Source organism: Sapajus apella, unplaced genomic scaffold, assembly GCF_009761245.1.
Source record: "Sapajus apella isolate SASKATOON/1434 unplaced genomic scaffold, GSC_monkey_1.0 scaffold66, whole genome shotgun sequence".
Taxonomy (NCBI): Eukaryota; Metazoa; Chordata; class Mammalia; order Primates; family Cebidae; genus Sapajus; species Sapajus apella.
In genome coordinates this window covers 3435403-3463252 of record NW_022437006.1, presented here as the reverse complement: position 1 = coordinate 3463252, position 27850 = coordinate 3435403, and the positions used below count along the sequence as shown (strand labels likewise).

At 36.5% G+C, this 27850-nt stretch overlaps 1 protein-coding gene across 14 annotated transcripts in view; it reads left to right on the top strand.

Moving 5' to 3' along the window:
* The window catches only part of KIF21A (kinesin family member 21A), a 153017-nt gene extending 133152 nt beyond the window's left edge, over positions 1 to 19865 (top strand). For all 14 annotated transcript variants that reach the window (XM_032248319.1, XM_032248322.1, XM_032248321.1 and 11 more), the window contains 6 exons: positions 2147 to 2327; positions 4172 to 4336; positions 9257 to 9374; positions 11330 to 11500; positions 12798 to 12997; positions 18581 to 19865. In XM_032248319.1, the coding sequence (XP_032104210.1) occupies positions 2147 to 2327; positions 4172 to 4336; positions 9257 to 9374; positions 11330 to 11500; positions 12798 to 12997; positions 18581 to 18674 (929 nt within the window). In that variant the 3' untranslated portion in view covers positions 18675 to 19865. The remainder of the gene's footprint in view (positions 1 to 2146; positions 2328 to 4171; positions 4337 to 9256; positions 9375 to 11329; positions 11501 to 12797; positions 12998 to 18580) is intronic.
* Positions 19866 to 27850: the final 7985 nt, after the last annotated feature.

Here is a 27850-nt window from a genome sequence, read left to right as displayed (position 1 = left end):
CCTCCCAAAGTGCTGGGATTACAGGTGTGAATCACCACACCCAGCCTATAGAAGGGTTTTTTTAATTTATTTTTTTAAATCTTGAGATTCTTCATAGCATAGTACCTTTTATAATAAAGAAACTTTTATCTGAAGTGTAGAATTTTCTTCAGTTTCCCTTCATTAAATGTAAACTCATTATTTTAATATAGTTCTATAGTATGATCACATTTTTATTTTTATTTTTATTTTTATTTTTTTTATTTTATTTTTTTTTTTGAGACAGAGTTTCGCTCTTGTTACCCAGGCTGGAGTGCAATGGCGCGATCTCGGCTCACCGCAACCTCCGCCTCCTGGGTTCAGGCAATTCTCCTGCCTCAGCCTCCTGAGTAGCTGGGATTACAGGCACGCGCCACCATGCCCAGCTAATTTTTTGTAGTTTTAGTAGAGGCGGGGTTTCACCGTGTTGACCAGGATGGTCTCGATCTCTTGACCTCGTGATCCACCCGCCTCGGCCTCCCAAAGTGCTGGGATTACAGGCGTGAGCCACCGCGCCTGGCCAAAAGATTAAATTTTTAACATGCTCTAGAAAACTGTCAAACTATTTAAGACCAGCAAGAATCTTATAATCTGGTTCAACCCTGAATTGTAAAATATATAAAATTTTGTGTAGTTGAGCAACAAGTAAAACCTGTTGATGTTTTGTGAATACAGTGGTGACAGAATACAACTCTCTATAGTATTTGGGCACGTACTGCATGTAGGGTCCTGAATTTTGGAATGCAAGTTATATAAAAATCTATAAAAGGCTAATAAAATGTACAATATGGGAATAAGATACATAGCAACCACCATTTCTGCAACACTTACTACATATCAGGGCTATGCTAGGCACTGTAATAATATATCTCACTTAATTCTCACAACAATCCCAATGAGATAGATACTTCGTCCTCATTTTGTAGACAAAGAAACTCAGGATTCAAGAGAATAAATACTTTTCCTAGGTAAATTTAACTAGTAAATGGAAGAACCAGGATTAGAAACCCAGGTATACCATTCTCCAATCCTGCACTGTTAACCCCTTTGGTACAATTGCAAGTAACCAACTATAAATGGAAACCAACTATAAATATTGGAAAACCAACTATAAATACTTTGAAGAGATATAGACAAAGAGTTTTGGGTTTCTGGAAAAGAGAGAAATTCCGGCCAGCTGTGAGAAACAAGGAAAGCTTTGACAAGGAGCCATTTAGGATATAACTGTAGGATGGTTTGTATATTGACAGGTAGGAATGAATAATCAAGATTACAGAATAACATAAGCAGAGACATGAAGATAAAAGTGGAGCATGTTTAGAAACTAATTCTAGTTGGGTTGAAAAATAGAATATGTGTAAGAGAAGTGCTGGTTATTGAGGCTAGAGAGGTGAAAAGCAAGCATATGCAGGAATTTAGGGAGCTAGTAAAAGTTTTTTAGTCAAAGATTCACTTTAATTAGCAAATATTTATTGCTCATTGTCTATGAGGGAAGTATAAGAACCCAACTAGAACTTATTAATTGAGAGTAATAGTAAAGCAATTCCCCAATTAAAAAAAAATGTATGTTCTTTGAAAATACCGTGTTTTTCTAATGATTCAAATTAAATATATCTCTCTCCAGTATAATTAGATATTTAACATATCAGAAAAAGAAATCGTTTTGTGATTATGTTTTTAGGTCAAAAATAGAAATAAAATTTATCAATCATTGACCCTTCGGGGAAAAATGTGTGTATATTTACTAGTATAGAGAATGTTGTGAGGAGGTAGGAGTATGATCAGAGAAGAATGTTTTGAAGAGGCCGATTTGAGACTGCCATTCTAAATTCAGGGGCAATTTGAAGCAAGGCTCTTTTGATATGACCATTTCAAAATTTTTTATAATTATTTTTTCAATACCATGTGATACATACACCAGACATCCCAGACTTTTATCTGATCCTTTACGCATACCTTGTCTTTAAGCCTGCTGCAGAGGGTCAAGGATGATAGGATCCTTGTTGTATGTTAACTACTATTTTCATTTCCTTCCCATAGAAGAAAAATTATTTAAATAATTTTTGTTGTTAAGAGAAACTAAAGCAGTTCATATTAACAGTGTTTCCTCTTTTTTTGTTTGTTTTAGATCGTACTTGTAAAGTATGGAATCTCGTAACTGGGCAGGAGATAATGTCACTGGGGGGTCATCCCAACAATGTCGTATCTATAAAATATTGTAATTATACCAGTTTGGTCTTCACTGTATCAACATCTTATATTAAGGTGTGGGATATCAGAGATTCAGCAAAGTGCATTCGAACACTTACGTAAGTAACTTGAAGACAAATAGCATAAAGGATAAATAGCTTTTTTTTTTGTTTTTTTTTTACAAAATATAAGAAAAGAGATGACCATAAATGCATTTTAATTTTTGTATACCTGTCCACTTCCCAGAGGATATTAAAGTGCTCACAATGAAAAGCACAGATAAAACAAGACGGGGAGAAACTTGACAAATGATATATAAGGGCCTGGCATTAAACAGAAAAGGATAAGCCATATTTGATCTATGACTAAGTATACATTTAATGTTTTCTCTCTCTCAAATATAAGCTATTAAATTTTCATACTATTTCTTACTTGATAGAGTTCAATGTTTTATATTACTTGCTTCAAATAACTACCATTCATTGGGAAGTGGCTGAAATCACCATGGTAGGCAGTGAAGAAGAACTTACAACCTTTAATTAATAGTGATTGAAAAGCTGAGAGTGTTTTTTAAGGACTGAGACTGCTTTGGTGTGAGTGCAAATTTCATAACTGCAGGTTATATTAAATAATTGGAGGATGAATTTGTTTTTTTTCTGTGCTCATTATCGTATTTGTCTTTAAAAGTGTAGAACAAGTGATTCTTTTTGCTGTGATATTGATGAATTATTTTAATAATTGAAGTTGATGTAAACTCTAATCATTTAAATGAGAGCAGGGAACATAAGAAAGGTTAATTTTTACTAATTTGTAGAGATAGTTGAGAATATTAACCTTTAAGTGCTGTTTTGTAATTTGAGAACAACTTTGCTATTCTTTGTACAGAATACAAGTCTTGAAAATCTTGTAGAAAAATAATACTACTATGTAGCATGTTAAGATATATCTTGAGCTAGAAATTTAACAATTTAATTGAATAACTAAAGTTAAATTTGAAAAGATTGATTATGGCTTAATATTTTAGAAGTTAGCTAAGAAAATGTTTCAAAATTAAAAAAAAAAATTTCACCTAGAATTTATCTGAAGAAACAGACATAAGCTACGTTTAAGGCCTTAGCACATCATAGATACTCCATCTATGATCATGTTAAAGTAAGTGAAAACTGCAAATAATTAAAAAGGCCTTCATTGTCTTTAATCCAGAAAGGCAATTGTATATTGTATATTCTTATATACAAAAGGGATATTGGTAAGCCTGGCCAGGGGCTTCTGGAAGCTGCAGGAAAATCAATTGCTTTTGTGGCAATGTATCATTTGTTGATTTTTTTTTTTTTTTTTTTTGAGACGGAGTCTCCCTCTGTCATCCAGTCTGGAATGCAGTAGTGTGATCTTAGCTCACTGCAAGTCTCACCTCCTGGGTTCAAGAGATTCTCCTGCCTCAGCCTCCTAAGTAGCTGGGATTACAGGCATGCACCACCATGCCCAGCTAATTTTTGTGTTTTTAGTAGAGAAGGAGTTTCATCATTTGGCCAGGCTGGTCTTGAACTCCTGACCTTAGGTGATGCACCTGCCTCAGCCTCCCAAAGTGCTGGGATTATAGGCATGATCCACCATGCCTGGCAATTTGTTGATTTTTTTTTTTTTTTTATGTTTAACATATGATCTTTCTGAAAGATATTTTAGTCCTTCCTAATTCAGGGCTTGGAATTACTAGTATTATAATAGACATACCAATTAAGAGTTTTAAACCATGTAATCTTGTTTTATTAATTCATTTTTTCACTTACAAAATATTTATTTATATGCACTAACTCTGTGTTATGTGCTGTGCTAGGTACTATGCATATAGTGACAAAAAGACACAGTTCTTCTTGTTTCCTACAGCCAGGTTCCTGGGAATCCAAGGAATTCTAAGCCAAACTCAAGTCCAGAAATGTGACTTTTTTTCTTTGTATCTCTTAAGGTCTTCAGGTCAAGTTACTCTTGGAGACTCTTGTTCTGCAAGTACCAGTCGAACAGTAGCTATTCCTTCTGGAGAGAACCAGATCAATCAAATTGCCCTAAACCCAACAGGCACCTTCCTCTATGCTGCTTCTGGAAATGCTGTCAGGATGTGGGATCTTAAAAGGTAGATATTCTTAAGAAAACATACCTCTTGCTATGGCAAATACAACTTCAGACGGTAATAACATCAATGCACGTGAAATCCAATTTTCATGACCCCAGAAGTTAATGTAAAATCATAGGCTATTTTATTCAGCATGGTACTTCTAAATGTCTCTTGTGTCTTTATTAGCAAACTAACAATTTTCCCTTTTTTAAATCTCCATTGCTGGGGAAAATAAGTATATAGAGGAAAAATAAAATTGAAACATTACGATCTCTTAATATTTGCCTGGAAGTCATGTTGTTTACTAGGAAGAGGCCAACATTCTCATCCTAGTTTCACCAGTACTCTTTTTTATTTTTCTTTTTTGATTCGCTTTTTTTTTTAATTGTACTTTAGGTTCTGGGGTATATGTGCAGATCATGCAGGATTGTTGCATAGGTGCATACGTGGCAATGTTGTTTGTTGCCTCCATCCCCCCGTCAACTATATCTGGCATTTCTCCCCATGTTATCCCTCCCCAACCTCCTCACCCCCCCCAAGTGTCCCTCCCCGCCCCCCCCATATACCCCAGTGTGTGATGCTCCTCTCCCTGTGTCCATGTATTCTCATTGTTCAACACCTGCCTATGAGTGAGAACATGTGGTGTTTAATTTTCTATTCTTGTGTCAGTTTGCTGAGAATGATGGTTTCTAGATTTATCTATGTCCCTACAAAGGACATGAACTCATCATTTTTTATGGCTGCATTGTATTCTGTGGTGTATATGTGCCACATTTTCCCTATCCAGTCTATCGTCGATGGGCATTTGGGTTGATTCCAGGTCTTTGCTATTGTAAACAGTGCTGCAATGAACATATGTGTGCATGTGTCTTTATAATAGAACTATTTATAATCCTTTGGATATATACCCAGTAATGGGATTGCTGGGTCAAATGGAATTTCTATTTCTAGGTCCTTGAGGAAGCACCACACTATCTTCCACAGTGGTTGATCTAATTTAAGCTCCCAGCAACAGTGTAAAAGTGTTCCTATTTCTCCACATCCTCTCCAGCTTCTGTTGTCTCCAGATTTTTTAATGGTCGCTATTCTAACTGGTGTGAGATGGTATCTCAATGTGGTTTTGATTTGCATTTCTCTAATAACCAGTGATGATGAGCATTTTTTCATATATTTGTTGGCCTCATATATGTCTTCTTTTGAAAAGTGTCTTTTCATATCCTTCACCCACTTTTGAATGGGGTTGTTTGTTTTGTTCTTGTAAATCTGTTTTAGTTCTTTGTAGATTCTGGATATTAGCCCTTGTCAGATGGGTAGATGGCAAAATTTTTTTTCCCATTCTGTTGGTTGCCAATTCACTCTAATCATTGTTTCTTTTGCTGTATAGAAGCTCTGGAGTTTAATTAGATCCCATTTGTCTATTTTGGCTTTTGTTGCCAATGCTTTTGGTGTTTTAGTCATGAAGTCCTTGCCTATGCCTATGTCCTGAATGGTTTTGCCTAAGTTTTCTTCTAGGGTTTTTATGGTGTTAGGTCTTATATTTAAGTCTTTAATCCATCTGGAGCTAATTTTAGTGTGAGGTGTCAGGAAGAGTTCTAGTTTCTGCTTTCTGCACCCTGCTAATCAGTTATCCCAACACCATTTATCAAACAGGGAATCCTATCCCCATTGCTTGTTTTTGTCAGGTTTGTCAAAGATCAAATGGTTGTAGATGTGTGGTGTTGCCTCCAAGGCCTCTGTTCTGTTCCATTGGTCTGTATCTCTGTTTTGGTACCAGTACCATGCTGTTTTGATTACTGTAGGTTTGAAGTCAGGTAGTGTGATGCCTCCAGCTTTGTTCTTTTTACTTAGGATTGTCTTGGCTATGTAGGCTCTCTTTTGGTTCTATATGAAGTTTAAGGTGGTTTTTTCCAGATCTGTGAAGAAGGTCATTGGTAGCTTGACGGGGATAGCGTTGAATCTATAAATAAGGGATGCTACCGGTTTCTTTTTCTGTTATTTTCATCCCAGAAGGGTACCTGCTATATTTCAGCCTGAACTCTCCTTTATGAGCTGTCTTTTTGCGTATATGAGGTCAGGGAGCTGCTTGAGGAGACAGTCTGTCTTATATAGGAGCTCAAGTGCTGTGCTGGGAACTCCATTGTTTCATTGCATGCAGAGCTGCTGGGCACATATATTTAAGTCTGCTGCAGCTGAACTCATAACCACCTCTTTTCCTAGGTACTCTGTCCTAGGAAGGTCGGGCTTTGTTTATAATTTCCTGACAGGCTGCTGCCTTTTTTCAAAGATGCCCAGCACGGAGATAGTCTAGTCACAGTCTGCCAGCTGAGGTGTTGCTAAGCTGCTCTGGGCTCTGCCCACCTGCTGTGTGAACTTCCTTTAGGTGTTGTTTAAAGAGGTACAGTTAGAACTGCCTTGGTATTGATGGACTGCCTCAGTAGTGGTGGACACCCTTCCCCCAATGGAGCTGGAGTTTCTGTGCACCAATCCTCGGCACCGGCTGAAATAGCCAGGCTGGAAACTTGTGGTGCTTTTCAGCCCGGGAAACTCCTGGTCTGTGGGCAGTGAAAACTCATTTGGAAATGCGGTGATCACACACATTCTCGCTGGGAACTGCACTCCAGAGCTGTTCCTATTTGGCCATCATGGATCAGTATCCCAGTACTCTTGATAGAATTATTTTTTGCAACATTATTTAAACCTCTTATATCTTAAATTTTTTCATTTATAAAATTAATTTAACAACTTTGGGCATAAAGTCCTCACAGAAATTTTGTGAATATAAAATGAAATATATGTAAACTATGAAGTATTAAGATGAAATAGTTAAAAATAAAAAAATGATAAAACTTAAGGCATTACATCTTTTATTTGATTTTTATTTGCTATGAAGTATGAGCTTTTTTCCTTTAGTTGAGTGTTTATGTTAGCTTGTTTTCTTAAAAGTTCCTAAAAGTTTGGCAGCAGTGAACAATCACTTATTAGTTAACAAATATTTATTCAACCCAATGATGTTAGGCTTTGCACCAATTGTCTGGTGAATCCTGGGAAAAAAGACAGAGCAAAACAAATGTGGCTGGTGTTGAACTCCTAGGCTCAAAAGCTCCTGCCACCTAAGCCTCTCAAAGTGCTGGAATTACAGGCAGGAGCCACTGTGCCCAGCCTAGATTTACCTTCTTAGAACTCATCTTATAATGGAAGATAAAGGCCATTGAATAGACTATTACAGGATTCTTAGTAAGGTTTCCAATTCAGGTAATAAAAGGTGCCTGTCATCCAGAAGGGATTTTCCAGTGGTAAATCAAATGGATGTTTTTTTGAAAAGCTTCGAGAAAAACTAGTGTTGTAATTTGTAACATTTAAAATATGTTAAAGTATGACTGACAAAGTATAATAAACATAATTTATAGATTAGCTAAGAGAGAAGCCATGGTCCTAAATACTATATAAGCAATAAAATGTAGAAAATTGAAAACAATGCTTTTTTTTTAAGAAAATGAGAAAAGAGGTGAGGACTTGATTTATTCTTGAAGATATTGAATTTGATTCATAGTAAGAGCACCTTAGAAGAAATAGTCAAAATCATGACATAAGACAAGAAAAGTTACCAGCTTTTGAAAATATTTTGTACTTTTTAATTTGCTGAAAAGTTTGGTTCTTGGAAAGCTGGTTGTTTTCAGCAACATATTAATAATTAAATGTAGCTCTTAACAAAGGAACTCAGAGAATAGTTTTCAAGAAACTGTAATATTTTAGAAGCTAGACAAATGTCTTTATTCCAGCAGGTTGGTTTGAAGCAGGACTGTGAAATAATGGTTCATTGTTACCCTCTGACAACTGACAGAATACAGTTTTCTATCAGCTGCATAGCTGTCCTGGTCATTTTCATATCTTTATAATAATTGATGAAATGGACCACTTATTTTCTGATATATTTATCTACACATATACATAGATAAATAGGTGATGTATGTGCACTTACGTATATTTGCAAAAATGTGTGTGTAATAAAATAATTTTACTTCCTCAGTATTGTTACTAATTTTGTAATTACATCAGTAATATTGTCAGTTTATTTGAAATTCAAATTGGACCTAATCACTTGTTTGCTTAACACATATTCAGACATTTAACAGATTAACGTTTAGGTGGATTTAGGTTGGAGTTAAAAACTAATCACTTTTTTAGACTTCTGCTTTTTTGCTTACTTAAATGACATTAGTCAGCTTTGGAATAACTTATTTATGACTCTCCCTGCTTGCATCGTAGATTATATTAGTTTTGACTAATTTGAACAGAGTTCTGTAGAGGTGGAGCTAAAATGAAAAATGCTGGTGATGCACACCTGTTAAGTGCCAGTTACTGGGGAAGCTGAGGTGGAAGGATTGCTTGAGGCCAGGAGATTGAGACTGCAGTGCACCATGATCATCCCTGTGAATAGTCACTGCACTTCAGCCTGGCAACATAATGAGACTCCATCTTTCTTTTTCTTTTTCTGTTTTTTTTTTTTTTTTTTTTTTTTGAGGTGAGGTCTTGCTCTGTTGCCCAGGCTGGAGTGCAGTGGCTCGATCTTGGCTCACTGCAATATCTACCTCTTGGGTTCAGTTGATTCTTCTGCCTCAGCCTCCTGAGTAGCTGAGATTATAGGCACCCGCCACCATACCCAGCTAATTTTTGTATTTTTAGTAGAGATGGGGCATATGATGTTGGCCAGGCTGGTCTTGAACTCCTGACCAGGTGATCTGCCTGCCTCGGCTCCCAAAGTGCTGGGATTACAGGCGTGAGCCACTGTGCCCAGCCCAAGACCCTATCTCTAAACATGTAAAATGAAAAAAAAAGTCAACTATTTTATGAAAGAATGTAGATTGTTTATGTTAAGGCTTAATCCCATCATACTAAGAAGTATTTTTAAATGAAACTTTTTTATTTTTATTTTTAAAGGTTTCAGTCTACAGGAAAGTTAACAGGACACCTAGGCCCTGTTATGTGCCTTACTGTGGATCAGATTTCCAATGGACAAGATCTAATCATCACTGGCTCTAAGGATCATTACATCAAAGTATGTATAAGAGACTTTCTAGATTATATTCATCTATTAAATGATAATTTTGAAGTATTCAGATTCATCTAGACGTCTTTCTCTTATTTTTCCTTTTCTAGTACTTGCTTTTTCTTTTTAATCTTTTCTTCGTTCATAGTTAGGGATTTTATTGTCTTATTAGTCATGTATTCTCATTTTTCATAAAGAAAGATTGGGAACAATTTTAAAGCTCTTTTAGCTCAGTCTTCCAACTCATATATGAGTCTCATTGTCATGATCTTTTATCCTGAAAATATTATGATCTTCAGAATTTTATGAAATTATCAGGTAAGGTAAGGAAAGATGCATAGTTTGATTCTAAAAATGTTAAATTTAAATGTTAAATGAAATACTAATAGAGGACATTCACATGGCCAGAAGGCCATTAGAAACTCAAGTTTAGAGTTCAAGATAAGTTGTGACTAGAGATATAGGTTTGGCAGCCATTCAAAGTGAAGCAGATGTTTAAGAAGTTAAGAAATGATGATGTGCCCAAGGTGGAGAGAACTTGACTGAGAACTTCTTGGAGAATACCTCTAAAAACCAACAAGAAGAAAGTAAGAAAGAGAGGTAGGAAGACTATAAGGACTCATTCTAGAAACTTTGATTAAGAAATGAGAGATGAGGCCGGGCGCGGTGGCTCAAGCCTGTAATCCCAGCACTTTGGGAGGCCGAGGCGGGTGGATCACGATGTCAAGAGATCGAGACCATCCTGGTCAACATGGTGAAACCCCGTCTCTACTAAAAATACAAAATATTAGCTGGGCATGGTGGTGCATGCCTGTAATCCCAGCTACTCAGGAGGCTGAGGCAGGAGAATTGCCTGAACCCAGGAGGCGGAGGTTGCAGTGAGCCGAGATCGCACCATTGCACTCCAGCCTGGGTAACAAGAGCGAAACTCCGTCTCCAAAAAAAAAAAAAAAAAAAGAAATGAGAGATGAGTTAATGACTTGAAATTAGAATGGTTAAGAAAAGGAGGTTTGTTACTCTAGAGACTTGAACATATTTATGTACTTAGGAAATGGGCTTAGTGGAGAGGGAATGAGTGAAGAGAAAACTGAAGTGGTGGCAATTGATGAAGTTGGAAGGAGGAGTTAGATTATAGATGTGGACATTGGAAAGAAGTAAGTATACTTTAGCCTCTGACAAAGAAGGGAAGGATAAGAAGTTTGAAGATAAAAAGAAGCTTTTAGAATGGAGGAGAGTGTCTAAAAAGTTTGATTACCCTAGCCTTTTCAGGAAAGCACAAGGTTATGGGCTGAGAGACATGAGGGCAACTGAGGAAAGTGAAAAGGCTTTGAACAGCAACTTTGGGGAATTGGAAATGACCTCCAGGACTGCAGAGTTACCTAATAATCATTAAATAATAACCATATTGTTTATTTGAATTTCAACTGGATTGATATGTAATATTTTTATTATTGAACATATCATTTGTGCACTTGTACATGAAAATTCTGGCTTCCTCTTTAAAAGCCTACAGACGCAATGCATGTAACATGCAAGCAACAGTAGTATGAAAGAAAGGGCACAGGTTTATCCTCAGTTGTCATTCATGCCAGATTAGTTTAATTAATAAAACATACATAACAACAAATAACAAAACAATAATTAAGAGCTGCTGCCATGATGCATGCAGCGGCTTGGGAGGTTGAGGTAAGAGAATCTCTTGAGCCTGAAGTTAAAGGTTAAGTGCAGTATGATTGCATCTGTGAATAAGAACTGCACTCCAGCCTGGGAAACATAGTGAGGCCTCATCTCAAAATAAGTAAATAAATAAAATGGATAAAAAGAAAAAATTTAACAAACCAGAGACAATAGGTAACAAAACAGATCATGTCTGATGAACATATATGTGTGTTTCTAGGAATTTACAAATATTGGTGTTTCCTTGCAATTGAAATAGGATAACTACTTTGTTTCTACTTTTTTAGATGTTTGATGTTACCGAAGGAGCTCTTGGGACTGTGAGTCCTACCCACAATTTTGAACCCCCTCATTATGATGGCATAGAAGCACTAACCATTCAAGGGGATAACCTATTTAGTGGGTCTAGAGATAATGGAATCAAGAAATGGGACTTAACTCAAAAAGACCTTCTTCAGGTAATACAGAACCTTTTCATGATATAGAGTGGGCATTTCAACACAATTCTGTAGCCTATAGAAGAACTTGAAGAGCATCCATGTAGATTTTTATTGTTTAGGGATAATATTAATCAGGCTTTCCTTAAAGAATGTTTCATCCTCCCCAGAGTTCTTCACTGGGAGAAAGGAAACATTTAACATTGAGCAATACCTGCTAGATAAGAGAAGAAGAGACGGTCATAAGAGTTGAAAGATCTAGGGTTGCTCCATGCATGTGTTTATTAAATAAAATCAGCCTGGGAGTAGTGCAGTTGCAGTTTCTCATTTTGTTTTGCTTTTGTTTTAGGTACACGTATTCCAAAGAGTTCCAAGTTTAGCTAAAGTCAAGAGTAATATAAATAATTCCTTATCTATAAGAGCATTTGCATGCCTCCAAGAGTGGTGGGTCTCTCATTTCCCACAAAATGATAGTTGGGTTGAAGTGATGTGTCAGTAAATTCAAATATTGGTGTCTTTTCTTAAAATTGCCTGGAAAAGAAATTAGTTAAAAGATGAAATTATTTTCAATTTCAAGTTATATATGAAATATATATGTATGGGTATGTATATGTTGTAGTTGCTACTACTTTCCTGCTTGTAATCAGATAAAAACCAAACAAACAAGTAACATAAATATTAAAAGAAAAAAATTGACAATAGATGCATATACAATGTTGCATTCAAAGGCCTTTTTATAAACATACATTCATGATTATAATTTTATATTGCACATATAAATACATTTATGCATGAAGTACAGTCATATAGTCTGATCTTATAATTATTGTTTACTCATCATAAAATATATAGATTATCTCTGGTCTTCTGCAGAAATCTTCAGGTCTCTATATTCTCTATCGGAAGTTGAAACTAGTGATATTATGGGCCAGTCCTTATAGTCCACAAACCAGGTTGCAGTTTTCAAACTTGCTTTATTTAATACATTTTGGAGAAAGGTAAGATATTTACTGTCCATGAAGAGGATGTGATGCTGGAAAATTCTATAAACTTTCAGGGTCTTTTACATTCTGTAGATTATTAACGTAATAGCTTTTAAATACTGTTAACAATGATGAAAATTAGTGAGCCAAGTTGGAAAGCAAATTACACATTTATTTCTTTAAATCGCTAAGAGTGATTGCAAAGAAAATGAACTTTCTCCAGGCAATTCCAAATATTAAGTTATGGCAATAAAATGTTTTTCAGTTTATTTTCATGTGAAAATGTAAGTTTGGAAGCTCCCCTTAAGCTGCCAATTTCATTTTTTTTCTTTTAGCAAGTTCCAAATGCACATAAGGATTGGGTCTGTGCCCTGGGAGTGGTGCCAGATCACCCAGTTTTGCTCAGTGGCTGCAGAGGGGGCATTTTGAAAGTCTGGAACATGGACACTTTTATGCCAGTTGGAGAGATGAAGGGTCATGATAGCCCTATCAATGCCATATGTGTTAATTCCACCCACATTTTTACTGCAGCTGAGTAAGTTTTCTTATGTGATTTTTCTCTATATTGGTTGTTTGTGTTTAGATTTAACAAATATGTTGTAAATATCTAGAAACATTGAATTGAACAAAACCCCTTTAATCATTCTAATGTCCGTTTGAAGATGTCTTATTTACATTTTCTGATGTACACTGTGGGCACTGAATTTAGGCACCCCAGGTTACATGACAATACTGTTACTCCTGTATTAGTACTCTGCTCACTATAGGAAATGTGCTGTCACATGGTTCCTTGATGATTTTGACTTTTAGAAAATAATGACTGATTTTTAAAGAGTTTTATTTTCAGAAAGGCAATAAAATTGCCATTCTTCATATTTAGAACAAATATTTAAAAACTCTCTGTGCTTCCTTTTCCCTTTAAAGTATAAGTACATAGTAATAACATATACCTCCTCCCGCTTGTGGATGGCTGGATTGATTGACTCATTTGTTCATTCACAATGAATCTCCTAAGTGTTGTGCATTGTTCCAGACTCCTGGGAATAGGGCAGTGAACAAAACAGATTCCAGCCCCAGTTTATATTCTTATGAGAAGAAATGAAAAATACATTAAGTAGAATGTGTTAGATGGTGACAAGTGCAGTGGTGAAAAATAAAAGAGAGAAAGGAGATGGGATTTTCTTAGGGCAGGGCTTACGGAATAGGGCGGTCAGTGATGGCCTCATGGAGAAAGTGACATTTAAGATACTTGAAGGAGGTAGAAAGATGTTGTAATTGTAAAATGTCATTATATATAAATGACATTATATATAGTACACACATATATATGTGTATATATGTACTTTGAAAAGGAAAGCCTATATATTATAATGTTAGGTATAGGTCTCATTCAAATAAAACATAATTTCTTATGAATATCTACCTAAAACACCTCCCAATTTTGTTTGTGTACTGTTTATATCTATTTAATTTGAGCACTGCCTATGCATGAACAACCTGATTTTATTTTGAAGCCTCTACTTTATTTCTGTGTCATTTCTTTTTATTTGTGCTGTTTCTATTAAATCTCTCTTTTCATTTAGATTTACTTTTGTCTTTAAGGTGCATCAGAGCCAATTTATTTTGTTTTTCTAAGGTGCTTTTGTTTGATGCTTCATTGATGCAGTTTCCAAGATGCATTACTTTCTGAAAAGTCACCACTTTTGCTTATTTCCTTGAAAACTTGTGTCCTTGAAAATTTACTGGATATAACAATACTACTCAAAGCTGTGGGACACCCAATATAAGACTTAGTATTGCGTATCAGTGGGGCCTGGGGATTGATATATAATGCAGTTGTACTTACTTATCTTCCATGACATGGTCTCAGTTTTGAAGAGCTAAACATTTTTTATTAACTTTTATTTTAGGTTCAGGGGCACATGTGCAGTTTTTTTATATGGGTAAACTTTTGTCACCGGTGTTTGTCATTCAGATTATTTCATTATCCAGGCACTAAGCCCAGTACCCAATAGTTGCTTTTTCTGCTCCTCTCTCTCCTCCCAACTCCACCCTCAAGTAGGCCCCAGTGTCCATTGTTCCCTTTTTTGTATCTATGAGTTCTCGTAATTTAGCTCCCATTTATATGTGAGAACATGTGATATTTGGTTTTCTGTTTCTGTATTAGTTTGCTAAGAATAATGGCCACCAGCTCAATCCATGTTCCCACAAAATACATGATCTCATTTATTTTTATGGTTGCATAGTATTCCCTGGTATATATGTACCACATTTTCTTTATCCAGTCTGTCATTGATGGACATTTAGGTTGATTCCATGTCTTTGCTATTATGAATAGTGCTGTGATAAACATTTGTGTGCATGTGACTTTATGGTAGAATGATTTATATTCCTCTGGTATATACCCAGTAAGGAGATTGCTGAGTAAAATGGTAGTTCTGTTTTTAGCTCTTTGAGAAATCGCCACACTGTTTTCCACACCTGTTGAACTACTTTACGCTCCCACCAACAGTATATAAATATTCCTTTTTTTCCACAATCTTGTTGACATCTGTCGTGTTTTGACTTTTTAATAGTAGCCATTTTGACTGGTGTGAGATGGTATCTCATTGTAGTTTTGATTTGCATTTCTGTAATAATATTTAGCTTTTTTCGTTATGTTAATTAATCACATGTATGTCTTCTTTGGAAAAGAGTCTGTTCATGTCCTTAGTCCACTTTTTAATGGGGTCGTTTGGTTTTTTCCTTGTAAATTTGTTTAAGTTCCTAAGATGCTGGATATTAGATCTTTGTCAGAGTCAAAGTTTGCAAATATTTTCTCCCCTTCTGTAGGTTGTCTGTTTACTCTTGATATTTTATTTTGCTGTGCAGATGAAGAGCTAAACTTTTTCTCAGCTTACTCAGGGTATATCACATGCAAATCTATCTACTATGTATTTTCAAAATCACAGTATATTTAGCCAAGAAAATCAGAAGGACTGTTAAAAAAATTAGTTATATTTATTTGCTATTTAATAAATATTTATCTAGTGCTTGCTATGTGAGATGCATTGTTCTAAGTACTTTGTAGACATTAACTCATTTAGTGCTTAAAATAACTCTAGAAGTTAAGTATTATTATAATCTCTATTTTACAAGTAGGAGAACTGAGGCCCTTTATACTTATATAGGTAATTTCATCATACCTGTTATTTCTGGATCTGATATCATTGATTTTTCTCATAATTACTGGTCTCATTTTCTTTTTATGTCAAGTAGTATTTTATTAAATGCTAGACATTGTAATATTTTGAGTGTCTCAGTTTTGTTGTTCCTTGTATTCCTTTAAAGAACCACAGGCTTTGTTTATCAGGCAATTAAATTACTTGTGGTTCAGTTTTATGTTTTTAACGCTTGTTTTTGACCTTTGTTAGGTAGGTCTAGAGTAGCCATTATTTAAGGTTAGTTGGCTCTATTAACGAAAGTTTAACTCTTCCTGCAGTTCTGCTGAATGTCTGAGGTGTTCAGTGATATCTCTTGATTATACCTGTTCAGAACCTGAATATCTCATAGCCCTGTATGAACTATGGGAACTTTTCAATGTATAGCACCCTGGTAGCTGTTTGTTGTCTGACCTTATAGTTGTACTCTAGTCATGTACAATTTAGCATTCAGAGACTTTAGGGGACCCCATGTAGATTTGCTGAGTTCTTTCTCTGCATAGAACTCTCCTCTTCTCTACTTGGTCTTTCTGGACTCCAAAAGACTTTCTGGATTTTGTTTTCTGTCTCTTCAACTAAGTGCTTCTGTGGTTCTCTGTTTGGGCTTCCTCTCCCTGTCCTGTGGTGTGGAAGATGCTTCCAGGCAGATAGCTGGGGCTATCACACAGTTCATCTTTGTTTCCCTTTTCTCCAGGATCACAGCCTCGCACTGCCTGTTGCCCAGTGTCTGAAAACAGCTGCTCCATAAATATTGTCAAGTTTTCTCTTTGTTTACAATAGGAGGGTTAACCTGGTGTGAGTTACTCTGTCATGGATAGTAGCAGAGGTTTAATCATCTCAAACTTACCCAAAATGGAACTCCTGATCTTTTCAAGAAACCTGCTCATTCTGCAGTCCTCTCCATCACAGTTGATGGCTTCTCTGTCATTTTCTGCGCTTGGGCCAGAAACTTCCATTCCTCTGCTTCTTTTGTACTCCATATCTAATCCATCATCAAGTCCTGTTAGTCGTACCTTTAACTTATATTTAGAATCTAACCGCTTCTTACCACATCTTTTACTACTTCACCAGATTTAATGATCATCAACTCTTGGATTACTATATAGCCTTCTAAACAAAGTCCTTTGCTCATATGTATTCTACAGGCAACACAAAATCTAGAACAACCCTTTAAAAGCCTAAGTTAGATCATATTCCTTCTCTATTCAAAACCCTACAGTGGTCCTCCATTTCACTTAGAGTTGAGTCCATACTTGATCTTGCCCTCTGCACGTCTGTTATTTCCCTTCCTTATCGTCTGGTACCCTCTGGCTTGTTACTTTTCTTGTAACCCCAATAACCTCTTTGCTGGTCCTTGCAGCATTCCAAAGTGACTCCTGTCTGAGGGCATTTGCCCTGGCTGCTCTCTTGGCCTGAAATGATTTTCTCTCAAAGATTCTGACCCTCCAAGTCTTTCTTCCTCAGTAAGAGTATCCTGGCCATTGTATTTAAAATTGTAATATCTTCTATCACCTAACACTTCTGGTCCCCTTTGCTGTGCTCTCCCCCCACTTTTTTCCCCTGTGGCACTAGTCACCTTCTAATAAACTGTATAGTTTAATCATTTATTATGGTTTATTGTCTGTCTCCCTTTGCTAGAATATATAATCTACAAAGGCAAAAGGTTTGAACTTTTAAATTTTATTATTGTTTTTTTAAAAAGTGTATCCCAAGCATGCTTGGCATGTAACATGTTCTCAGTAAACATTTGTTGAGTAAATGGTTGAATGAATAAATGGAATGCTGGCATGGGTGGATAAATGAAAATATTCCATTGCCGTTATCAACGTATGTGTGTTATGTGGGATGGTGAGAAGATAACTGATTAAAATCTAGAAAGCCAGGGTTCTAGTAAAGCTCTCTTCTTTGCTGTGTTGCATTGGCACTCCACTAAACCTTTCTTCCCTTGCAAAGGAATACATAATCTCTGAAGTGCATTTTAACTATTAAATTCTATGGAAACTCCTTCTTATTTTGACTTTGGGTTAATCAGGAAATTGGAAAAAGAAACATTTCTTTAAGCCCTGAGAGATACGTTAAGAAATGTGATTGTCTAATGACTAGTTCCCAGTATTCACCTGCTAGGGCAACAGAAACATGTTTTCTCAGAAATACGTTTTTTCCCTTTCTTAAAAAAATTTCAATTTCAATTAACAATAACTGTGTGTATTTATGGTGCATCAGAATCACTTTTAATCTTCTACACTCTGTGCTAGGTGAGGTATTACTGTATTTATCAATAGCCTCTTGCTTTTTCTGTAGGCTTATTTGCTGAATTTAACCAAATATAATTCTTCATGACTTCGCCAGATTCACTCACTCCCTAGAAACCCTGCACCAGCCTCCTCCTTTCCTAGATGCCTCACTGTGACCTTCAGGCTGTTTTGCCTGAAGACTTCTGACACTATTTCAAATCACATACTGTTTTTTTAAATAATGAGTACAGATCCAGTGTTAAAGAGATAGGGCTCTGGAACAAGACTACCTGGATTCACATCTCAGCTGTGTCATTTACTTTATGATCTGGGCCTCAGTTAGCTCTTTTTGCTAGAACATATAATCTACAAAGGCAAAAGGGGGTCATAGCAATGTTAACTATTGCTAATGGGAGTTAAAGGGAATTAAATGTGTTAATATATGTAAAGGGCACATGTTAACAATGCCTAACTCATAGTAAGCCCTTGATAATACGAGCTGTTACCATTATTAAGGTATATGTTTGCTATACATATAAGACAATGCATATTTGTACTTGCATTTCTTGAAGATCTATGTAGGAAATATTTCCATAAAAAGTAATTATAAGAGCTATTCCTTTATCTTTCTGACCTTGTTCATATATTCATGTTTTATTTTATTTATTATTTTTTTTTCTGCAGTGATCGAACTGTGAGAATTTGGAAGGCTCGCAATTTGCAAGATGGTCAGATCTCTGACACAGGAGATCTGGGGGAAGATATTGCCAGTAATTAAGCATGAATGAAAATAAGTTGTAAACTGAATGCTGTGATAATACACTGTATGTTCTTTATGGAAAATGTTGTCCTGCACTTATTAGGCAAAAATTTATGAATGGGATTAACTGGAAAATACATTTGAATTCAACTGCTGACTATAAATGATATTCCCATAAAATTGTATACTGTTCTGTGTGCTTAGTTTTAAGATCAACCAATAGATATATATCCTACGATTGATATATTGCTTTATTCGCACTTTTATTGTGGCTGAATTTTTGTGCCTATCTATAAAACACACCTTCAAATTATTTGAATTATAAGATATCTGCTTTTGTGACAGTCAGAAAACACATTTGGAATACAATGCAACCCACCGTTAACTCATTCATATAATCTATTCAAGTGATTTATGTATTTAAATATATTGAAAATGTTAGTCAAATTGTGGTTTGCTTGTCAGATATTTATATCAGTCTATAGAAGGTTCCCAAATTTCAAAGCTCTTTTACTGTAATGGAAAAAAATAAGACATGAGAATATTATTGATGAATTTTCATAAGGTGGAATTGACCTTAATCTACTAACAGAGAAGGGTAAACAGTTTGTGTTAAATGTTGGCATTTACTTGTATTGACCAAAGTTTTGCAGCTCTACTGTATTCTGTGCTCAGGACTAAAATGCTGTTAAATTGTTGGTTTTGTTTTTTTAGTGCTGTGCATATATTCTGTGATGGGAATTGTTGATGTCCTAACAGAAATATATTTTGATCTATTTTCCTATGGAGTTGTTTCTATTATCACCATTTAGTTTTGTTTTTATTTAATAGTAGTATTTCCTTCCCTTTTATCTAATTTTTTATATGCTGCTAAATATATTTTAAATACACTATGTTTGCAAACTTTGGTAGGTATGATGAGGACTATTACCATCTGTGGTGGGAAAAGCCATGTAAATAGGTAGATTGTATAGAGAGACTATCTTGTGTTGTGCCTGTATGAATTTTTAAAAGCTGTTAATTGGATTTTGCAAAAGGATGTATAATATTTCTTTTGGCTCAGAATATTAATTTGTAAATTAAGTTTAATTTTTATGTAGATGGTATAACATTTGAAAATATTGTCTTAGGTGATTTTTCCCCGTGAAAATATTTGCTTGTAAATGAAAACTTAGCTAGGGCCTAAATAAACATGTTGCTATGAAATTATTTTTACTTTATCGTTCTTTTTCCAAATTGCAAGAGAACGGCCAGTATTTGTAAAACTTTGTTTTATCTTTGTTGACAGAAGAAAGGGCATGTTTTTGGTTATCTGGCAATCCCATATACACTCCTTTCTTTGCTTACTAATGTGAAATATTCTTGAGAATTTTAAATAGTAACCTAATCTTGATGAACCATAGAAACTCACTATTTAAAGCAATTGAGTTCATCTATGTAATTTAGGAATTTGAACATGAATGATAAAACGAAACACAACAAAAAATTCCCGTAAACATTAAGACAATGGTGACCTTGTTTCTAGAGAATAGAAGGGATGGCTGGTGACTGGCAGGCGTCAGAGCAGATGAGGTGGGAGGGTAGGGCAGATGCTTCTGGGGTCCTTGCAATGCTGTAACTTTTGACCTGGGTCCTAAACATAAGCACTCACTTTCTACATACATGTTAAACTGTACATATATTTCTCTATCTTCTTTTATGTATGTGTTCTATGTTTCATAGCAAAATAATTTTTGAAAAAAGTTAAGGAAGAGATTTTCCTATAAGGACAAAACTCAGCTCTTTTGTAATTTTGCTTCCTTCCCTGAAAGAAGGTACCATGCCAAGATCCGAAAGAGACTTCAAGACTATTTTAATTTCAAGTATCTTGCAGTGTTTCTTTTTTGCAGGACTATTGCTCAATAACTCATGAATTTGATAATTGACTTATTCAAGAGATGTTTAGTGAGCATACACATTGTCAACTATTGGAGATGAAAAAATAACAACACTGAGATGACCCTTGCCCTCTGAGCAGAGTGAGATAATAAAACCAGCATTCACATAACAGCTTGGTAAGTGCTCAGATAAAGTCCAGTGTGCCTTAGCACCTGTTAGAGGTATCCAAACTTAACTGCAAATCCAATGAGAGGTCCTGAGCACTGTGTTTCTTTGTGCAAAATACAAAGATCAGTGTCTAATTTTACCTTTTAAAATGCTGGAGGCTCAGCTAGTGTGAATCTGATATAAGAATTTAAAAGAATATGTGAAAGAGGCAGCCTTCTTTAAAAACTTTACATTTTAAAACATGTTACCCCCTAAAGATCCTATTCAGAAAGGTTGAAATAACTCTTAAAGCTGTTAAAATAGTGCCTGTAAAAATTAAAATGGATTACACTATGTATTAAAGACGTGTTTTGTTTCCCCATACACACAGAGTAGCCTCTTTCCTTTTTTTAGAAGATATGTTTCTGGTTTTAAATCCAAATCTCTAAAATTTAGCTAAGAAATAATTATAAGATTTTGCATATTAATTTAGCTATACCTTACAGGTTCACATTAATTAACTCTCAGGTGATGTGGAGTCTTTCATAAAAATTTAAATTAAAATCATCAACAAGCAACAACTTGTTTCATGCTGCTATTTGCTACTTTTCCAAGTGTTTCCCATACCTGAACTCAAAGTGATTTCAAATTCTGCTTTTACCATATAATAGGTTATTTTTCTCCTTTGTTATTGGGGATTTTATTTGCTAATGACTGACATTTTGTATTTATAAATTATAAATATAAAATGTACAGATTGCTGTGTGTGAGCATCAGTATACAAAAATTAAGACTTGTCTATCCTTTTAGTTTTTAACCATAGCAAGATGCTTAACCACTTTTAAAATTAAAATATGCTGCCATTAATTTCTCCTTTTATTTTTTAATATTTTGATGAGGATAATAATTGCAATAGCCAACATTTATTGAACATTTATTTTCCCCTTTTGTTTGACTGGACATCCTCTAAAGTAAGAAAAACTAAAATGCTATCTCCCAAGTTTGGAGATGTTTAATTTTGAATAAACAGTATGCAGCCTAGAATTGATGAAATTTAGTACAACATATTGTGGATGTTTCTGCCAAACAGATAAAAATAGTGATAAATGTTTTTTAGGCCGGGCACAGGGACTCACGCCTGTAATCCCAGCACTTTGGGAGGCCGAGGCGGGTAGATCACAAGGTCAAGAGATCGAGAGCATTCTGGCCAACATGATGAAACCCCGTCTCTACTAAAAATACAAAAATTAGCTGGGCATGGTGGCGTGCGCCTGTAGTCCCAGCTACTTGGGAGGCTGAGGCAGGAGAATTGCTTGAACCCGGGAGGCGGAGGTTGCAGTGAGCCGAGATCACGCCACTGCACTCCAGCCTGGCGCCTGGCAATGAAACGAGACTCTGTCTCAAACAAACAAGCAAAAACAAAACAAAACAAAACAAAAAACAAATATAATGTCTTCTATATGATATATGGTAGATAATATGATTCCAAAACACTTCTGATATGCTTTAGTGTATGTTAGATTTAGGAAAAGCAAAGACCACATTTCTCAGACTTGCTTCCAACTGTGTCCCACACTTACCTGCCTTCCACCAAACATATAAATCCAGACAAGAGGTAGAGCGAGGAGGAGTCAGTGTTTCTGCAGCACAATTTTAGAGGCTTTTTTTTTCCCAGTGGCAGCAGTGACAGTGTCCCAGCTGGCTACTAGCTGTGGATGTTGAGAGATCAGGAATAAGAGGATCTTACTGGCACCCAGCTGAGCTGCTGGTCTTGGAGTCAACAGGGGAGAGGGGCAGTGGCTCCCTAGTTCCCCATCATCCTTACTGTGGTGGAAGCACTAATCTGATAGGCTAATTCTGGGAGATAACTGAGCACTTGCTTCTCCAGTTCTAGATATTTTATAAGTGCCCACTTTCGTATGCTAAATTCCTTTCTGCTTAAACCAGCTGCAGTGTTTTCTGTATCTGCAATTGAAGTTTAAAAGATATACTATCCCTTTTTATTGGTGACCTGTGTTTTAAATTTCTTCCATTTATTTTTTACAGAGTCTAGTTTAGTTCTCAAAAATGATCATCATCTTTTCTCATTAATCTATTCAGTTGTTTTCACTTTGAAATCAATACTTTTCAGTTGTCTGGAGTCTTCCTATGTTGGAATCCCGTTAAGTACTACAATTCTGTATGAAAGTTATTGTCTTTGCTCTTCTCTGGCAGGTCTATGTTCCAGAGCCCCCAGGAATTATTCTGCTTTGTCCTTCCTCCTCCAATTGCTCAGTTCTACTTAGGTGTGCTCTGCTGTGCTTTTTTTTGCCTACTTATAGTTTTGTTTACCCTGAGTGGTCAGGGCCGGCTGGTGGTAGGAGCATAGTACTCTACTCTGATAGGCTTGCAATTTACAACAAATTGTCAGTCTTCTATTGATGCCTGGGGAAATCCCTCCTGCTCTTCCTTGTCTCCCAATCTGTAGGTGTCAGCCTTCTCCAGTATGTGCAGCTGCCTCAGAGTTCTGATCCGCCCGCAAGACTTTGCATACCTCTCAGGAGAGCAGGCGTTCAGAGATGCTGCTGTTATTAAAGGCATCCACAGTGCTGCCATCTCTGACCACCGTATTAGACAGGCTCCTCAGATTTTTGTCCCTGCCCAGTGTTTTATTCAGGAGAGCCACAATGTAGAGATCATAGATACATTTTCATGCTTCCTCACTCATGGCAACCATTTAATGCTATCACTGAAAAATATGCAACAAGTAAAAACTGAGTGATAGCAAACCTAATATCGGTTAGGACTGCATTCACCTGCATGTACCAGGAACCTGACTAGGGTGTATGTTATCTTCTGACTGGGCTATTAGACAGTTTTTATAGTTAGGAGTCTCTGCCAGAGGTTAGCAACTAGGGGTGTCTTCTATAGCCTCCTTAGGAAAGAAAGGAAGTGGCTGAGAAAGTTAGTAATGTAATTTTCAGCTGCTTTGGCCATTGACTGAAGGAGCCTAAAATAGGGTTGGTGCAAAAGTAATTGCAGTTTTGAACAATGAATTTTAAATCATGATAACTAAACACAAACATATATTAATTCAAAAAAATAGAAACCATTACAATCAACACATTTTTGCCAATGAGAAATAAGTTTGTTTACTCTTGTAGCATAAAAGTCCGTGTTTTGGGATTCAACAAACTCTTGGAAAGCATTTTCTGCATTCTGCTAGTTGTGGAAGGGTTTTCCCTGCAAAAAGTTGTTGAGATGCTTGAAGAAATGGTAGTTGGTTGGTGAGAGGTCAGTGACTATGGCAGATGAGGGAAAACATCATAGCCCAATTCTTTCAACTTTTGAAATATTGGTCGTGTGATATGTGGTTGGGCATTGTCGTGGAGAATTGGGCCCTTTCTATTGACCATGCTGGCTGCAGGCACTGCAGTTTTTGGTGCATCTCATTGATTTGCTGAGCATACTTATCAGATGTAATGGTTTTGCCAGGATTCAGAAAGCTGTCGTGGATCAGACCAACAGCAGACCACCAAACAGTGACCATGACCGTTTTTTGGTGCAAGTTTGGCTTTGGAAAGTGCTATGGAGCTTCTTCTCAGTCCATCACTGAGCTGGTCATTGCCACTTGTCATTTAAAATCCACTTTTCAACACATATCACAGTCTGATTGAGAAATGGTTCATTGTTGTTGCGTAGAATAAGAGGAGACAGCATTTCAAAACAATGATTTTTAAATTTTTGTTAAGCTCATGAGGCACCCATATATCAAGCTCTTTCACCTTTCCAATGTGCTTCAAATTGCCAATGACCATAGAATGGTCGATATTAAGTTCTTTGGCAACTTCCTGTAGTTGTTAAGAGGATTGGCTTTGATGATTGCTCTCACTTGGTGGTTGCCAACTTCTGTTGGCTCGCCACTGTGCTCCTTATCTTTAAGGCTCTCGTCTCCTTTGCAAAACTCCTTGAACCACCACTGCCCTGTATGTTCGTTAGCAGTTCCTGGGCCAAATGTGTTGCTGATGTTGTGAGTTGTCTCTGCTGCTTTACAATCCATTTTGAACTTGAATAAGAAAATCACTCGAATTTACTTCTTGTCTGACATTATTTCCATAGTCTGAAATAAACATAAGGTAAAGAGCAAGTAATAAGTCATTGGCAAAAAACATAAAGTGAGAAATGCCTATTAAAATGATGTATAACATAACCACATTTATTTAAGAATGTATTCCAGTATCAAATGGCACATTCCAACAATACAAAAACCACAGTTCCTTTTGTCCTTACCTAATACTTACCTTCTTATCTGAGGAGAGCCATATCCCAGTCTATTCTACCTCCTTTTCCTTAGACCTTCCTTTCCTATCTTTTTTTTTTCTTTCTTTTACTTTTTGTAAAGAGTTGTGTTGATTGTTGTCACGGAATCCCCCACAGAGGAAAAAGGACTCCATGAGAATTATCCTTCCACATGGGGTGGAGGAGATTTTAATTGTTTGAGACAGCTTAGCACCAACTGAGGGATCAGGAGGACTGTGTAGTATATGTGGTAAAGATGTCTAATTTCTCCCTCTACCAATCCTCCTTTTCCTTTTAGTAATAGAAGGCTTGAGATTCTAGCTGAACACTTGCTGCCCAGCCAGAGATTACATTTACCACCTGATCCTGTAGTTGACCATGATTGTGTGCTATTGTTCTGGCCATGGGATTTATGTGGAAGCAATGTATGCAACCTCTGCTCCTACTTTTTTTTTTCTTTTTCTTCTTTCTTTCTTTTTTTTTTTTTAATAAAGAAGTGCTGGCCAAGCATGGTGGCTCATGCCTATAATCCCAGAACTTTGGGGGACCGAGGCAGGTAGATCAGAAGGTCAGGAGATTAAGACCATCCTGAACAACATGATGAAACCCTGTCTCTACTAAAATAAACAAAACTAGCCAGGCATGGTAGCAGGCACCTGTAGTCCTAGCTACTCGGGAGGCTGAGGCAGGAGAATCACTTGAACCCAGGAGACAGAGGTTGCAGTGAGCCGAGATTGCACCACTGCACTCCAGCCTGCCAATAGAGTGAGATTCCATCTCAAAAAAAAAAAAAAAAAAAGAAGTGCTTGCCCTTCACTTTCTCTTTCCCCTTCATACTGACAGGGATATGGAAGTGGTGATGATGAACCAGCTGCTGCAATGCAGATGAGGACAGCATTTGGCTGATGTTAGAACAACATGATAGAAGGAACCCAAGACCCTGTGTGGTCTGGTGAAACAGAAATTCCTCCCTGTCTTGGGGGAATCAAACTTGGAAGGTCAGCAAAGTTTTTTTCTATAAAGGGCCAAATAATAAATAATTTGGGCTTTGCAGGTCACGTATTGTCCCTGTCACACGTTCTTATTTTTACAACCATTTCAATATGTAAGGACCATTCTCACCCTGAGGACTGTACAGAAACAGGCTGGCACCAAATTTGGCTCACAGGTTACAATTTTGTTGATTCCTGCTCTGGGTAAAGTTACATGAGAGAGAGATAACATCCATCTTTTCTGAGCCACTGAATTTTAAGATCCCTTGTTACAGCAGTCGAACAAATATGGCATATAGCCATGTACTTAATGACTTATAACAAAATATTTTCTAGGAATGATTTTCTGCGGAGAGGGAGTGGATCCCTCCTGCACTGCACAACCCAGACACATAAAGGATCCCTTGTCTTCAGAGCTGTCATGTACTGCACAACTCACGAAGGTACCACTCACTTTTCAGACGTTATGCATTTATACATCCGTTACAAGTTTAAGGCAAGTGGCAGTAAATCATCTTGTACTAAAAGATATGAAAATACAATGACAAATTTTTAGCCTATGGAAGTAAACTATGTATTCAGAAAGGCAGTTTTGCTGAGCAGTAGTGCCCAGGGCTGGCAGAAGCCAGCTCTGAGAGTGGTCTCTTTGATCTCGCATTGCCTAAGGTTAAAACAGTCACCATTAAATAACATTAGTTAAAAAAAATGAATTTCTTCCCTTAAAAATGTAAGTTGCTTAGGAAACTCTGCTTCATGTAATTTTTAATTAGAAATTCCACATTTTAAATACCACAATATTTTATGTCATAGATGCCTCTTTAAAAATAAATTTACATGATGAGACCCTGTCTCTAAAAAATAAAAATAAATAAAAACAAGCAATTTTAAAAGCTAGTTTCTTAAACTGAAGAATGTGGACAAGATATACTAACGGTTTCTCTAGGACTAATCACCCATTATTCCATGAATTGTAGAAATTTCTGATAAGAATGTTGCTTAGTAGAGATTTTCCTATGTTATCTCTGTGGTCCTGGTAGGTGGCAAAGGCAGCCATCTGGGTAGGGCACCGTAAAGGCATGACCTTCGTCATTTACACCAAGACATTAAGACACCCACCACAAGCGTGTACCTGGATAATGTGTAATTGGCTGCGCTTGCTTGCTTTCTCCACTCACACCTGATTGCAAAGCATGGAATGAAATCCAAGTATAAATGAAATCCAAGAGAAATGATCGATTTAGTAGCCATTTGCCAACTTTTTGGATCTCTTAGCACTTTTGAACAAGTTTCTGTGTTACGGGTATGTTCACTTTATGAATTCTGCGTCTCACTCCAAATGTCTGTTGCTGATTTCCCCACCTCCCCTTGTGGCCAAGGTGGTGGATGACTTAGACTCAGCCTATTAAAACTATAGGCAACAGACTTTGAATTGGAAGTTAGTGACACAAATACTGGCACCTCACTGAATCCCTCAGATGGGGGTGGTAAGCAGTGGAAGTTTGAGTGTCAGCATCCATGTGGGAAACCATGGAGTCTGTGCCTGGTGGAGGAAGAGGCAGCCAGTGGTGAGGTATGATTTTGAGCATTGTTCCTGGCTGTCTACCCCGCAAAGCCTTCTCTGGCCATTCAGGAATTGCACTCATTAACTAACAACTTCCAGTAAATTCCTTTTTTGATTGAATTAGTGGACTGGGTTGCTGTTATTTGCAGCTAAGTCAAAGGATGAAGATCTGCTGGAAACTGAGTTTCCACTTTCTGGAAGTAACGTGGATATCAGCAACTGTAAACAAAAGACTCTACTAGATCATTTTCCTATTTCTGACACATTCAATTTAAACATCTCCCTGGATTAGAGCAGACTTCTCTATTTCACATTCCTATTAAAGAACCACAGAAGAA